At 32.8% G+C, this 12,897-nt stretch overlaps 1 protein-coding gene across 1 annotated transcript; it reads right to left on the reverse strand.

Moving 5' to 3' along the window:
* Positions 1-638: 638 nt before the first annotated feature.
* On the reverse strand, positions 639-11,719 carry rac3a (Rac family small GTPase 3a). The gene is made up of 6 exons (NM_001002754.2): positions 11,564-11,719; positions 7,439-7,510; positions 7,210-7,327; positions 5,229-5,291; positions 4,974-5,133; positions 639-1,746 (listed from the first exon to the last, which is right to left on the reverse strand). The coding sequence occupies exons 1-6, from the start codon at positions 11,596-11,598 to the stop codon at positions 1,616-1,618; spliced, it is 579 nt and encodes a 192-aa protein (NP_001002754.1). The 5' UTR covers positions 11,599-11,719; the 3' UTR covers positions 639-1,615.
* Between the last annotated feature and the right edge of the window lie 1,178 nt (positions 11,720-12,897).

A 12,897-nucleotide genomic window follows, 5' to 3' on the forward strand; every position in this document is an offset into this window, starting at 1 on the left:
CTTGTTTGGATGTCAGCCATTATGGATGCAGTGTAAGAAGTGGTTCCTAGCATGCCAGCCAATCAAACCAAACGACATATCACTAGAAAGCCCAGGATGTCCTCTGAACAGTACAACAGGACTTGACAGAGTAGCTCAAACAATTCAAAGAAAATTCTTTTAAACGCAATGTCCACTACGAAGGACACAAGTCAATGGGCGGGGTCTCAGGAGGATATATATATATATATATATATATATATATATATATACACAAACACACACACACACACACACACACACACACACACACACACACACACACACACACACACACACACATATATATATATATATATATATATATATATATATATATATATATATATATATATATATATATATTAATGATAAATTATGTTATCAATTTGTATTGTAAAAATATAATAAATTTTTTTATTTAAAAAAAATCTTCATCTAAGTTTATGTTATAATATACTGCCATTTGAGTGAAGTTTGGATATCTTTTGCAGCACTTTATTATGCTTTTCACATAGTTACCCATGACATGAATCAAATACCACCACAACCATACCTTCACAGTGTCTCACACATCCTGGTTTATCTTAAGGCAAACAACAGAAACAGCGACAGTGATTCTATATCTGCCAGTAGTTTAATTTCAGTCTTTACATCAATAAATCACAAACAGTCCTGAAAACATAAATCCTCAATCAGAGCAGACACATTTTATCTCATTAAAACTGTAAGATTAATCATGTAATCAAATCAAAGGAATATATGAACACTTCCCAAAAAAACAAACAAACAACAACAACAAGCGGGCATTATTTTAGCCCTAATCAGTAATGGCACATTTCATTGTCCTTCAATCATATCAAAATATATAGGAAATTAAAATTAAAATTAAAACAAGCTTTTAGTGTAACATACAGTCTACACAAAATTACTTTCATCTGCAGTATATGCAGTCCAGTTGTGATTACAGTTTATTTTGTATAGTATTTTTTGTTATAGTATTTCACAGGAGTGTAATATTTCTGTCATTGACATACAGTACATTCACAGATAAACGCAGGTACAGTATGAAATGTTGAACAGGCAAAAAGTAAAATACTAAAAAGTAAAAGGTTTTTACAGTCACCCCTCAGGTAAGAGAACCGACCATGGCCACGCATTTACCTTGCAAAAGCTATTATTTACACAGTCTTCTGACACATTCACCATCCCCAAAGGGAACGGTACCTGCTGCAGGTAAAATATTTACAGCAACAATTTCCACACAATAAGCTCTGAAGAAATTTAACTTGTGTTGGAACGGGGCAGAGAACTCGCTATGCTTGATTTTCAGTAACTAATAACTCATCCTGACACACACACACACACGCACGTCGTGGCCTTACGTCACCCCCTCCACTCTTAAGGCAAATCTGAATAAAAACGCAAACAAAGCAAATTTGGCATTTTTATGTTGATCTGTTGCATCAGACATAAGACAGAAAAATGCGTTTTGACACCTCATAAAGTGGACTGATCAGTTCGTATCAGCAGAACTGAACAGTAAGAGCTTGCTGTTTGCATGGCATATAGATGAAGGAAATGGCCGAGATGTTTCTCAAAACACAGTACACTTCTTGCCCCGCTTCTTCACAGGAGGAGGGCACAAAACAGCACGGATGGCCTCATCAAAGACGGTTTTTAAACCCCGCTGCGTGAGAGCAGAACACTCCAGATACTTCACAGCACCTACAAAGACAGAGAATCCAAAAAGAGAGAGAAACACCATTAAAAGTTTAGGTGTTTAGGTGCTTTTTATAAGTGGCTGTTCTGTATAATACAGTTGAAGTCAGAATTATTAGCCTTCCTGATTTATTAACCCCACCCCATATATATATTTTCCCCTCAATTTCAGCTTAACGGAAAGAATAAAATGTCAACACATTATTACTAAATATAATAGATTTAATAACTCATTTCTAATTACTGATTTATTTTATATTTGCCATGATGACAGTAAATTATATTTTACTAGATATTTTTCAAGACACTTCTATACAGCTTAAAGTGGAATTTAAGCCCCGGTCAGATCACATGATTTTGTCACAATTTCCTTGATGTAGTGTGTCGTGGGGAGTCGTAAACGACAATTGGGCGTCGTGACCCAAGGTTCATTTTTTTCTTCTCGTGTAATGTGGCATAGTTCACGACAACCAATACAATGTCTGCAACGCCTCACGTCACCATCACAGGAAGTCTATCATGTTACATTTTTCCCGATCTTTATGATGAGCTCCGTCACATGGGTGAAACTGGACAATAGGAGCACATAGTTTATCAGTTATATCCGCAGGTGCTGCCGTTAATACGTCAGGTAAAAAATAGGCTGCATATTTACTTATGGGTGGATAAGATCAATTATTGGTTATGCAAACTTTAACTAATTTTTCTGAACTATTAAAGTATTTTAAGCGATTTTAACTGACAGACCGACACAAATATGCAGACATCTTCCGTCTGAGTTCGTTCTTTCGAGGTAATCTGGAAACACTTTCAGTGCTGCTAATACATTGTAAAAGCCTGTCTTGCTTATTTAAACTACTTGATTAAACTAATTAAATTGAAACTCACCAGCAATGGATGATTTTGTCATTAAAAATCAAAAGTTTAATTTAAGTTTCCCTGAAACGGTGAATTTCACTTTAAGATTAGGCTAGATTTATTTATTTAACAAACCAGTTTGTGTTTTGGCGCTGAAGCATGGCTGATTCAGAAGCACTTCACCGCAGATGTTATTTGTTATTTTTCTTAATCAAGTAGATAACTGACAAAAAAAAAAAAACATTAAAATTAAGATACAAATTATAGCGAATGAAATTTGTTTTAAAAAAAAAAGAATTTACAAGGAAAATATATAAATTATATTTTAGTTTGAGCCCATCCACTACTCCACTGTGCGGGTTGATTTGTTTTGCTCTTGAAAAAAGGACTTAATTATTGCTTCACAGTGATTGTATCACAAACCTCATGTCATAAATTAGCTAATTTTTTAATATGTAATTATTTTAAAGATTATGTCTTGGGCATCTGATTTTTCTTGCTGCTGATGTGCTTTCATTTTCTGTTTTTTCTGTGCTTTCATGTCTCACTCATGGCAAATTCAGGCAAGGGAATGTTTAATAAGCAACCCATGGCTAGAAAACATACATTTAGATTTAAAAGAAAATATCTCAATATTAAAAAGGAAATATACGTTTGATCGTATCAATGTTCTTATGAATGCCCTTAAATATTGTAGCCTAGTTGTCAGCAAGCATCAGTGTTTATTGAGACTTACATAGGATTAAAAAACATTTAAATTGACAAAGGAAATACTGTTATAGCAACACTTGTGACTGCTTTGGGAAATAACGCTCGTTGTAGATGTCACAGGATGACTGAAGAACGTGTAGTCTGGTACATTAGCTACCCACAATAAGTCAAGATTTTATCAAGACAAAATGGCATAATCTGACATAGTGACTTTTGTGACCGACAATAAAAGTAGTGTGATCTGATCTTTAAAGATGTAACTATAGGTTAATAATGTTATTTAGGCAGGTTAGGGTAATTAGGCAAGTCATTGTATAACAATGGTTTGTTTTGTAAACCTTCTTAAAAATATTGTTTGATGGGGCTAAGAATTTTGACCTTAAAATGGTTTTAGCATATTTTAAAATGCTTTTATTATAGCCGAACTAAAACAAATTAGACTTTGTCTAGAAGAAAGAAATATTATAAAAGTCTGTAAGAAATACAGTGAAAATGTCCTTGCTATGTTAAACATCATTTGAGAAATATTTGAATAAAAAAATAATCACAGGAGGATGAATAATTTTGACTTCAACTTTTATATATGAATTTTTTGGAGTCAAGTGTATCCAGCTTAAAATAAAATAAATTAAGGGACCTTCTATGACATCTTAGGTAATCTATGACTGGGGTTTTGGGGGTCAGTTGAAACATTTGAAGAAAAAACGTAATAATAATAATAAAGATAATAATAATAATGATGATGATGATGATGATGATAATAATAATAATAATAGTAATAATAATAATAATAATAGAAATAATAATAATGATGATGATGATGATGATAATAATAATAATAATAGTAATAATAATAATAATAATAGAAATAATAATAATGATGATGATGATGATGATAATAATAATAATAATAGTAATAATAATAATAATAATAATAATAATAATAAAGATAATAATAATAATAATAATAGAAATAATAACAATGATGATGATGATGATAATGATGATAATAATAATAGTAATAATAATAATAATAATAATAATAATAATAGTAATAATAATAATAATAATAATAGAAATAATAATAATGATGATGATGATGATGATAATAATAATAATAATAGTAATAATAATAATAATAATAGAAATAATAATAATGATGATGATGATGATGATAATAATAATAATAATAGTAATAATAATAATAATAATAATAATAATAATAACAATAATAATAGAAATAATAATTAAAATAGAAAAATATTTTTAAAAAGTTTTACAGATGAACACACTTTTCTGTAAAAAGGACAAGCAAGGAAATTAACATAAGTTGAATCATTCATGCAAAATTATGATTAAGCTTCAAATAAATGTGCCAGTTTTCCACACAGGGCTATGTAATTTTGAATAAAAACCTTTATTTTAAATACTAAAAACTTCATGATGTAAGCTAAATTGGTGTGGTGACCCCTAATAAATAAGGGACTAAGCCACAGGAAAATGAGTGAATGAACTTCTTGATGAGTTTACTTGTGTTGTCTTTGACTAATATTTAAATATGTTTGATGATCTGAAACATTTAAGTGTGACTAACATGTAAAAAAAAAATAGAAATCAGGAAGGGGTCACATGCTTTTACACACCACTGCACAAACCATTCTTACCGATTTCTCTAGCCATAGCAAGACCTTGAGGGTAAGTGATAGGAGCTAGTTTCTTATCCCGTAGACGTTCAATAGTGTCCTTGTCATCCCGCAGGTCGAGTTTGGTGCCCACAAGTATGATGGGGGTGTTAGGACAGTGATGGCGAACCTCAGGGTACCACTATGAAGAGATGAAATGTGTTAAAACAAGGCCACCTATTTAAGCAGTCCTGATGTACAGGAAATATTGCAATGTTATTCTTGATAGATACGTACCTTTGCCCTGACGTTCTCAAAGGATGCAGGGCTCACCAGTGAGAAGCAAATTAAAAACACATCCTGTAGAAAGCAAAAGGAGACTCTTTGTAAAAAATCAATGCTATCAATTATTCATTTTAGATTACATTGCACTATATAAAGCAGAGGACATTGGAAAACTGAAATATAGACCTCTGAAATTATATATGTACAGTTAAAGACAAAAAACTAGCCCTCCAGAGAATTTTTTTATGTTTTATTTATGTTTTAAAGAGAGAAGATTTTTAACATTTTTAAACATAAACGTTTGATTTGCTCATTTGTAATAACTAAGCTTTAAATAGGACTAGTCATTTTGCCAGTATTCAACATAAAGTCCAATTTACAGGCTTAACTAGATTAATTAGGTTAACTAAACAAGTTACTGTAGATTAATTAGACAAGTCATTGAACAAATGTGATTTGTTATGTAGCCAATTAAAAAAAATCTTAACAGGCTAATAATATTGAATGTAACAGTTTTTACTTTTTTATTATTAATAATAATTTTTATTTCAGCCAAACTAAAAACAAGCTGTTCTGCAGAAGAAAAATATAATAGGACACACTATGAAAAATTTCCTTATTCTGTTAAACATCACAAGGGATTATTGGAAAAAGAATACAAATTTTACAGTAGGACTAATAATTTTCTCTTCAAATGTACATCACTTTTATCATTTCAAAGAAAAAGTGCATATATCATTCAGGGTATGGTTGCGTTGGTAAGACTTTACTCTATTTGAATGAAATGTATTACAGTGATAGCTCAAACAAAGCTCAAATGTGATATTATTATATTATTATTTACAAAAAGGAAGCTCAAGTTTTGAGCTTTTGATCCATTTGATGCAACTTTTTTCAATAAAAGTATTTTAAAAATTAATTTTGACCGCAAATGTTTTAATGCTGAAATACATTTTTATATTGACAAAAAGAGGTAAGTGGACGAATACATACATTTTCCAAATGTGTATATATATATATCTGGACAACTAATGTTTTTGCTATCTCCCTAATGAGTTTGTTTTGTTTTTTTAGCCTAATGATGGCTTGCTTGACTGATGGTAACATCTCTTTTGATCTCATCTTGAGAGTTGACCGTAACAGATTCCAAAGGCAAATAGCACACTTGAAATGAACTCTGGACCTTTTATCTGCTCATTGTAATTAGGATAATAAGGGAATTATTAAGGGACACATGGCCATGGAACAGCTGAGAAGCCAACTGTCCCATTACATTTGGTCCCTTAACAAGTGGGAGGCAAATATGTAAACTGTTGTAATTCCTACACCATTCATCGGATTTTTTTCATCGGATATCCTCAAATTAAAGCTGCCAGTCTGCAGTTAAAGCACATCTTGTTTGTTTCATTTCATTGTGTTGGTGTATAGAGCCAAAACTGTTAGAATAGTGTTGATGTCCAAATATATATGGTCCTGGCTGTTTATACTATATTAACTAATGACTACATGCACAAAATACTGTCCAATTGTAATTTTTGATTATAATTTACAAAACAAGACACAGCAAAAATATAGTTTATTCTTTATAATCAAATGTCTAGTTATGAATGCAGTCTTAGTAATGAATAAAATAAAAGTATGTTTTTTTTGGTAAACAAACTTGCAAGAAACGACAGCATTATTATCACTACTCATTTAACAACTGTATTATTAACTACTCAAAAAAAACTTTACTCCTAGCTAATCAAGACAATTATTTACAACAGTGTTTCCCAACCCCGTTTCTGCAGTACACATTTTTAACCTCTTCCTAATCAAACACACCTGAATCAAACCAGCAGAACATTAGAAGAGACTCTAAAATCTGAAGTTAATGAGTTAATGGTTAAGGGAGACGTCCAAAACGTACTGTTGGTGTGCCTTTAGGAACAAAGTAGGGAAACACTGATTTACAATCAGTCAAAATTAGCCAATAACATAGATGTTTCGGTACCGTTTGGGGGTATGAAAGTGGTCTAAGGCGATCATAGTCCTCTTGTCCTGCTGTGTCCCAAAGGCCTAAGTTGACAGGCTTGCCATCCACCATAACATTGGCAGAGTAATTGTCGAACCTGAGGGTTACAAGCAGATTTTTCACAACATTAAACAAATGGGGCCTTAAAGAGCTGACACAAAAGAGCAGAACTGACACAGAAGTTCAAAACTCAACACACTGAACTCACACTGTGGGTATATACTCTCCTGGGAAGGCATTAGTGGTGTAGCTGATGAGCAGGCACGTCTTACCCACGGCACTGAAACACAGAAGACGCTGAGGTGTGAGTGTGACTGAACTACTAAGAGCTTTTGATCATTCAGGCAAAACACTGCAGGTCAATAGATTGTGTAACTGATTGCATTAATATAAAACAAACTTTTTTGTAATACAAGTTTCCCCAAAATGTTATGTTTAGATATGCAAATGAGGCATCATATAATTAAATTTGCATTAATTTGAATACATTCAAGTTTTCAAAAATTCAAGTTTTTGTTGTTGGACATAAGTCAAAGGAGTCAAAGAAAGATTTTTACTGAGAGAATTTTGGAAATCTCTATTTATAACTTAATAATTTAGAACATATTGCCAACAACCTGATTTCTTTTCACATTTTTGTAGAATTCAATGCTGTATATAATCAAGCAAATTATCAATGAAAAAAATCCTCATAAAATGCTTTCGAATATAAAAATTTGTAAAACTAAAGTCTAAACTGTAAAACTGTAAAGTCTGGTGGCTGTAATTACTGCTTAAGTGAAGATTTATGGCTAGTGCACATTGTTATTTTTTAGGTTAACAATTAATGTGTGCTAAGTTAATCCACTGAAAAAAATAGTTTTGGTACACTGTAAAATAAAATCTGCAGAATTTACAAAATATTTCAAGTTTTTTCAGTTACATTAGACATCCTATCCTATATTAATTATATTTGGACTTTCTGAAGAATTTTTGAGACTTACACGAGTACAACAACAGTTTGTTTCATATGGATTGATCTCTCGAAAAACTTATCCTTTTGTTTTGGAAGAAAAAAGAAGTTTATTCCGCTGTGGTGACCTCAGATTAATAAAAGAACTAAGCCTTTTGCTGCGTTAGTTCTTAGAATCAATATTGACTAAAAATGTCCAGAACTTATCATCTTTAACGACATAAATTTTATTGCGATTAAATATGATATTGTCTAGATGTTTAGATGTTAGTACTTCAAAGCACTGGTGAATGACAAAAAAGCATTATTTATCAACATTAGACAAAGCATCAAACTCTAATGTGCATAACTCAAAAGAGAAAAAACTAAAAACAGCAATAATAATGTCAACAAAACTGCATAAAGTGAAGAGAATGAAGTGCCATGTAGGGAGTTCAAGGAAAGTACATTTTTACGATAATTTGTTGTATATATTTAGGAAACTTACTGTTAAACCGTTTTTACCATTGAAATTACGGACATTTTTTACAGTGTAAACATCAATCAAAATCTGACCATTTATATTCAGGGTTTTTCTGTTGACGTCAGTTTGCCGGATTTAACTACAATATTTTAACCACACCCCTCACGGTTAGTCTGCTACAAGAGAATGATGTGCAAAAAAGCCCCGCCCCTTACTCAATATTCCTTTTCATTTGGAAGTAAATCAACATACTGAAATAAAAAGTCTCAGCAACTTTAGGTTCACAAATAGGCTATTGAGATCTAAAGACACAGTTTTTAAAAGTGTGACACACCCAAAAGTGTACTTTGGAGGTTTTCTATGTAGCCAGATCAGTATAAATAATAATAATACATTCGCATTCATAAAATTCATAAACGCAAGATTTTTTTTCCTTGACTCTACGAAGAATAATATCTTTCAAGCTAAATTTAGCAATTTAATCAGAGTTATATAGGCTGATAACCATTCAATAAGTGGCAAAGTATCTGCACCTATAATTAAATTAGATAATAAATGCATTTACATAACAATTAAAGCGACAACATTTTATGGGATTCAATACAAACAAAACATTCTGACAAAATGATATTCTGAAAATACCAGCAGGTGGCAGCACATAATCGTAGTATAAACGAGTCCGTTATTTAACCGATTCATGTGAATCAATGATTCGTTTTAAATTTTCAGATTGTGTTGTGCTTTTATGAATTTTATGAATGCAAATATATTATTATTGAGACTGATCTGGCACCATAGTTTTCTTTACATTGAAAAGGCACATTGTGAAGGGCCACAATCTCTAAAATTGAAAGTTGGAGTGTCTCGCCTTCACGGCACATTAATGAAAGAATGAAGCAGGCAGAGAGGCTTTAGTATAGCATCCAGGCATCACATTGACCTCTCTCCAATAAAATGTCCCACCAGATGAGCCATGAATACAGGCTGACAGCTTCTTGTCATCAAAAAAGCACAGGCTTTATTTAAAGCGGAGTAAAGAGCAGTAAAAGGAAATGAAGTAGCAGGGTGAAAGTAAATAAGGAAGAGAGATAAAAAGTTAGGAAAAGGGGAGGACAAGTGAGGATGTGTGATAATGAATGGGATGTACATTAAAAAAATATTAAAGGAAAAGACCAAAATAGTATGTTTGATAGATGAAAATCCCGAGTAGGCTATAAAATGTGTTTGCAAATGATAGTGTAAGGTGGGAGAGCGGTTAAAACTTAAATGGCTACAAGATGAAAAATGTCAGTGAAATATAGCTAATGTTAATTCTCCACAGCCTGAAAGTTTGAATCAAGGACATAAATTTAGTAATATTTAGAGTTTTGAGTGATGTATTTATTTTTCTATAATTTTTTCCTCCAGTATCTCTTGAATATCAGATTAAACTCATATTTTAGTCTTTTACAAACAGTATCAGTCAGTAATGGCATCACAGCTAAGATCTTTTTTATTTTTTATAATTATTTATCATTTTACCGAACAGTTTTTAAGCCAATAAATTACTGACAGTATTATTAAGCTGACATTTTAGTATACACTCACCGGCCACTTTATTAGGTACACCTGTCCACATGCTCATCAAGGCAAATTTCCAATCAGCCAATCACATGGCAGCAACTCAATGCATTTAAGCATGTAGAAATGGTCAAGACGATCTGCTGCAGTTCAAACCGAGCATCAGAATGAGGAAGAAAAGTGATTTCATTGACTATGAAAGTGGCATGGTTGTTGGTGCCGGATGGGCTGGTCTGAGAGTATTTCAGAAACTGCTGATCTACTGGGATTTTCACGCACAACCATCTCTAGTGTTTACAGGGAATGGTCAGAAAAAAATAAAATATCCAGTGTGCGGCAGTTCTGTGGGTGCAAATGCCTTGTTGATGCCAGAGGTCAGAGAAGAATGGCCAGACTGGTTTGAGCTGATACAGTAACTAATTTTTTTTGTCTGATAATTATCAAGTAGTAATTGCTTCAAAGAGATACAAAATAATATTAAAACATGTAAGCAGCACAATGGCTGTGTTCCGATGGACAACCATGTACATGCAAATGTGTTACAAAATTATTGAAATATTAACTTCTGTTTCGAGAATTACTTGATGAACACAAACATTTCCAATACATGAACTTGAAATATTTTTGATCCACATTTCCAGTATCAATAGTTATTAGGCTCCTGAAGATCATTGGCTATAATGAAGACACAGTAGCCTTTATAACAGCACAATGTACTCAACACAAATGAACTGATTTTATTTAATGCGTTTTAATTTAATTTAAAATGACCTAATTTTTGGTATATCATAAAATAATTTAGACTACGCTCTGATTTAAAAAGAGAGAGAATTAATTATGAAAGTATTAATGCTCAAGTTGATTCTGGCGATCGCTGTGTGATTTCTGGGAGTGGATCATTTCCACTGGAGCGGATGAAGGTGTGAAAACATGACATCATTACATAGCGATTCCGCCGTACACGCGCATCTCATGTCTACACTGCACGAGATCGAATATTAGCATGCTTCACATATTACATTGTCGCGCTACTTTAAAGGAAAGAGATTCTTTGGGGAAAAGTGAAAAAAAAAAACTGAACGTATACACACAAATTATAAAAGCCGGAGAATACACTTCAGAAAACAGCCTGCCATCAGACAGAATATCCACATCTATCCGTCATTTAAAACGATAATAATACGGGAAACGACACAGAAATATTAGGATATGTTTAATAATTATGTAATGGTCCATTCTGTCCGAGCAAACCCCACTCGTTCGCCGATCCAGCCCACAATCCCTCGCAACAATTGCTTTTCATGCAAAAGAAAGCTCCGCACAAACGCATCAGTGCTACCTTTTATTCATCATCTTACCCGTCGCCGACAACAACACACTTGATGGCTTGCATTTGCAGTTCACGAGTGGTCTCCGACGAGCGAGGAATCTGAAGGAATAGCCTGAAATGAGATGTGGAGGTACCCGTGGGCTGGTACTAATGCTGTTCGGCTGCAGCAGCACCAGCGGTGAGTGGCAGTCGGGGGTATTTCACGATAATTCCGAAAAAACACGAATAGATGCTTCGTGCTTTTCCGGAAGTCTTGTGAGGCGCCGTCTGCTGGTTTCTCTGTCACTTTATACGACGCGCTTGCGAAAAGATTTTATAATAGGCTATTGATTAAACACCGAATATTACATTTGGCTTCTTAAGAGCACGTTTATATTTTTAAAGCAGTTGTAAATGAGATTAACAGAGCAGTCACAAGGTCAGTTTAGAGAACAACTGTCATTCCTGTGCCATTTGGTTAACAGTTGTTGTGTTGGGTGTGGAGGGGTGAGGCAGAATTACCCAGATAGATCAGTATAAAATGACATTAATTCACGATTACAAACAATTGTGTGTGCATTTACACACAAAAAACGCCTCTAACGTACAGTTGAAGTCAGAATTATTAGCCCCCCCTGTTTATTATTTTATTTATTTTTTCTGTTTATCGAAGATTTTTTAACACATTTCTAAATATAATAGTTTTAATAACTAATTTCTAATAACTGATTTGTTTTATCTTTGCCATGATGACATGATATTTTAGATATTTTCAAGACATTTCTATGCAGCTTAAAGTGACATTTAAAGCTTAAATTAACCAGGTTAATTGGCTTAACTGGTGTAATTAGGCAAGTTATTTTATAATGATGGTTTGTTCTGTAGACTATCGAAAAAGGATAGCTTAAAGGGGCTAATAATTTTGATCCTAAAATGGTGTTTAAAAAATTAAAAACTGCTTTTATTCTCGCCAAAATAAAACAAATAAGACTTTCTCCAGATGAAAAAATATTATCAGACTGTGAAAATTTACTTGCTCTTTTAAACATCATTTGGTAAATATTTTTAAAAAGAAATAATAATTCAAAGGGGGGCTAAAATTCTGATTTCAACTGTATAGGCTAGTGTAAAAAGCTAATAGGTAAGCAATTTGTCAAAGGGTCAGCATTTTCTGTGTGGGTACACAAAGTGTTTTTTAGACGAATACAGGTAAACCAGCAAATGATATACAACTAAACCTAGCTGGCAGCTATAGCTCTCTGTGACTCTCACATGGTGACCCACTGAAGCTAAGCAGCTGCCTGGTCAGAGAACAGTGTTGTGAAACAACCGATCCATTACTGTAAACAGAAAATTAGTATTCAAAGAGTGGTATGATAAAAA

The sequence above is a fragment of the Danio rerio genome, chromosome 3, assembly GCF_049306965.1.
Source record: "Danio rerio strain Tuebingen ecotype United States chromosome 3, GRCz12tu, whole genome shotgun sequence".
In the NCBI taxonomy this organism is placed as follows: domain Eukaryota; kingdom Metazoa; phylum Chordata; class Actinopteri; order Cypriniformes; family Danionidae; genus Danio; species Danio rerio.

Coding starts and splice junctions, on each gene's coding strand:
- rac3a (NM_001002754.2), bottom strand. CDS start 11,598: ATGCAAGCCATCAAGTGTGTTGTTGTCGGCGACGG. Junction 7,511..11,563: donor TGTGTTGTTGTCGGCGACGG/GTAAGATGATGA, acceptor TCTGTGTTTCAG/TGCCGTGGGTAAGACGTGCC. Junction 5,134..5,228: donor TTGAGAACGTCAGGGCAAAG/GTACGTATCTAT, acceptor ATCTCTTCATAG/TGGTACCCTGAGGTTCGCCA.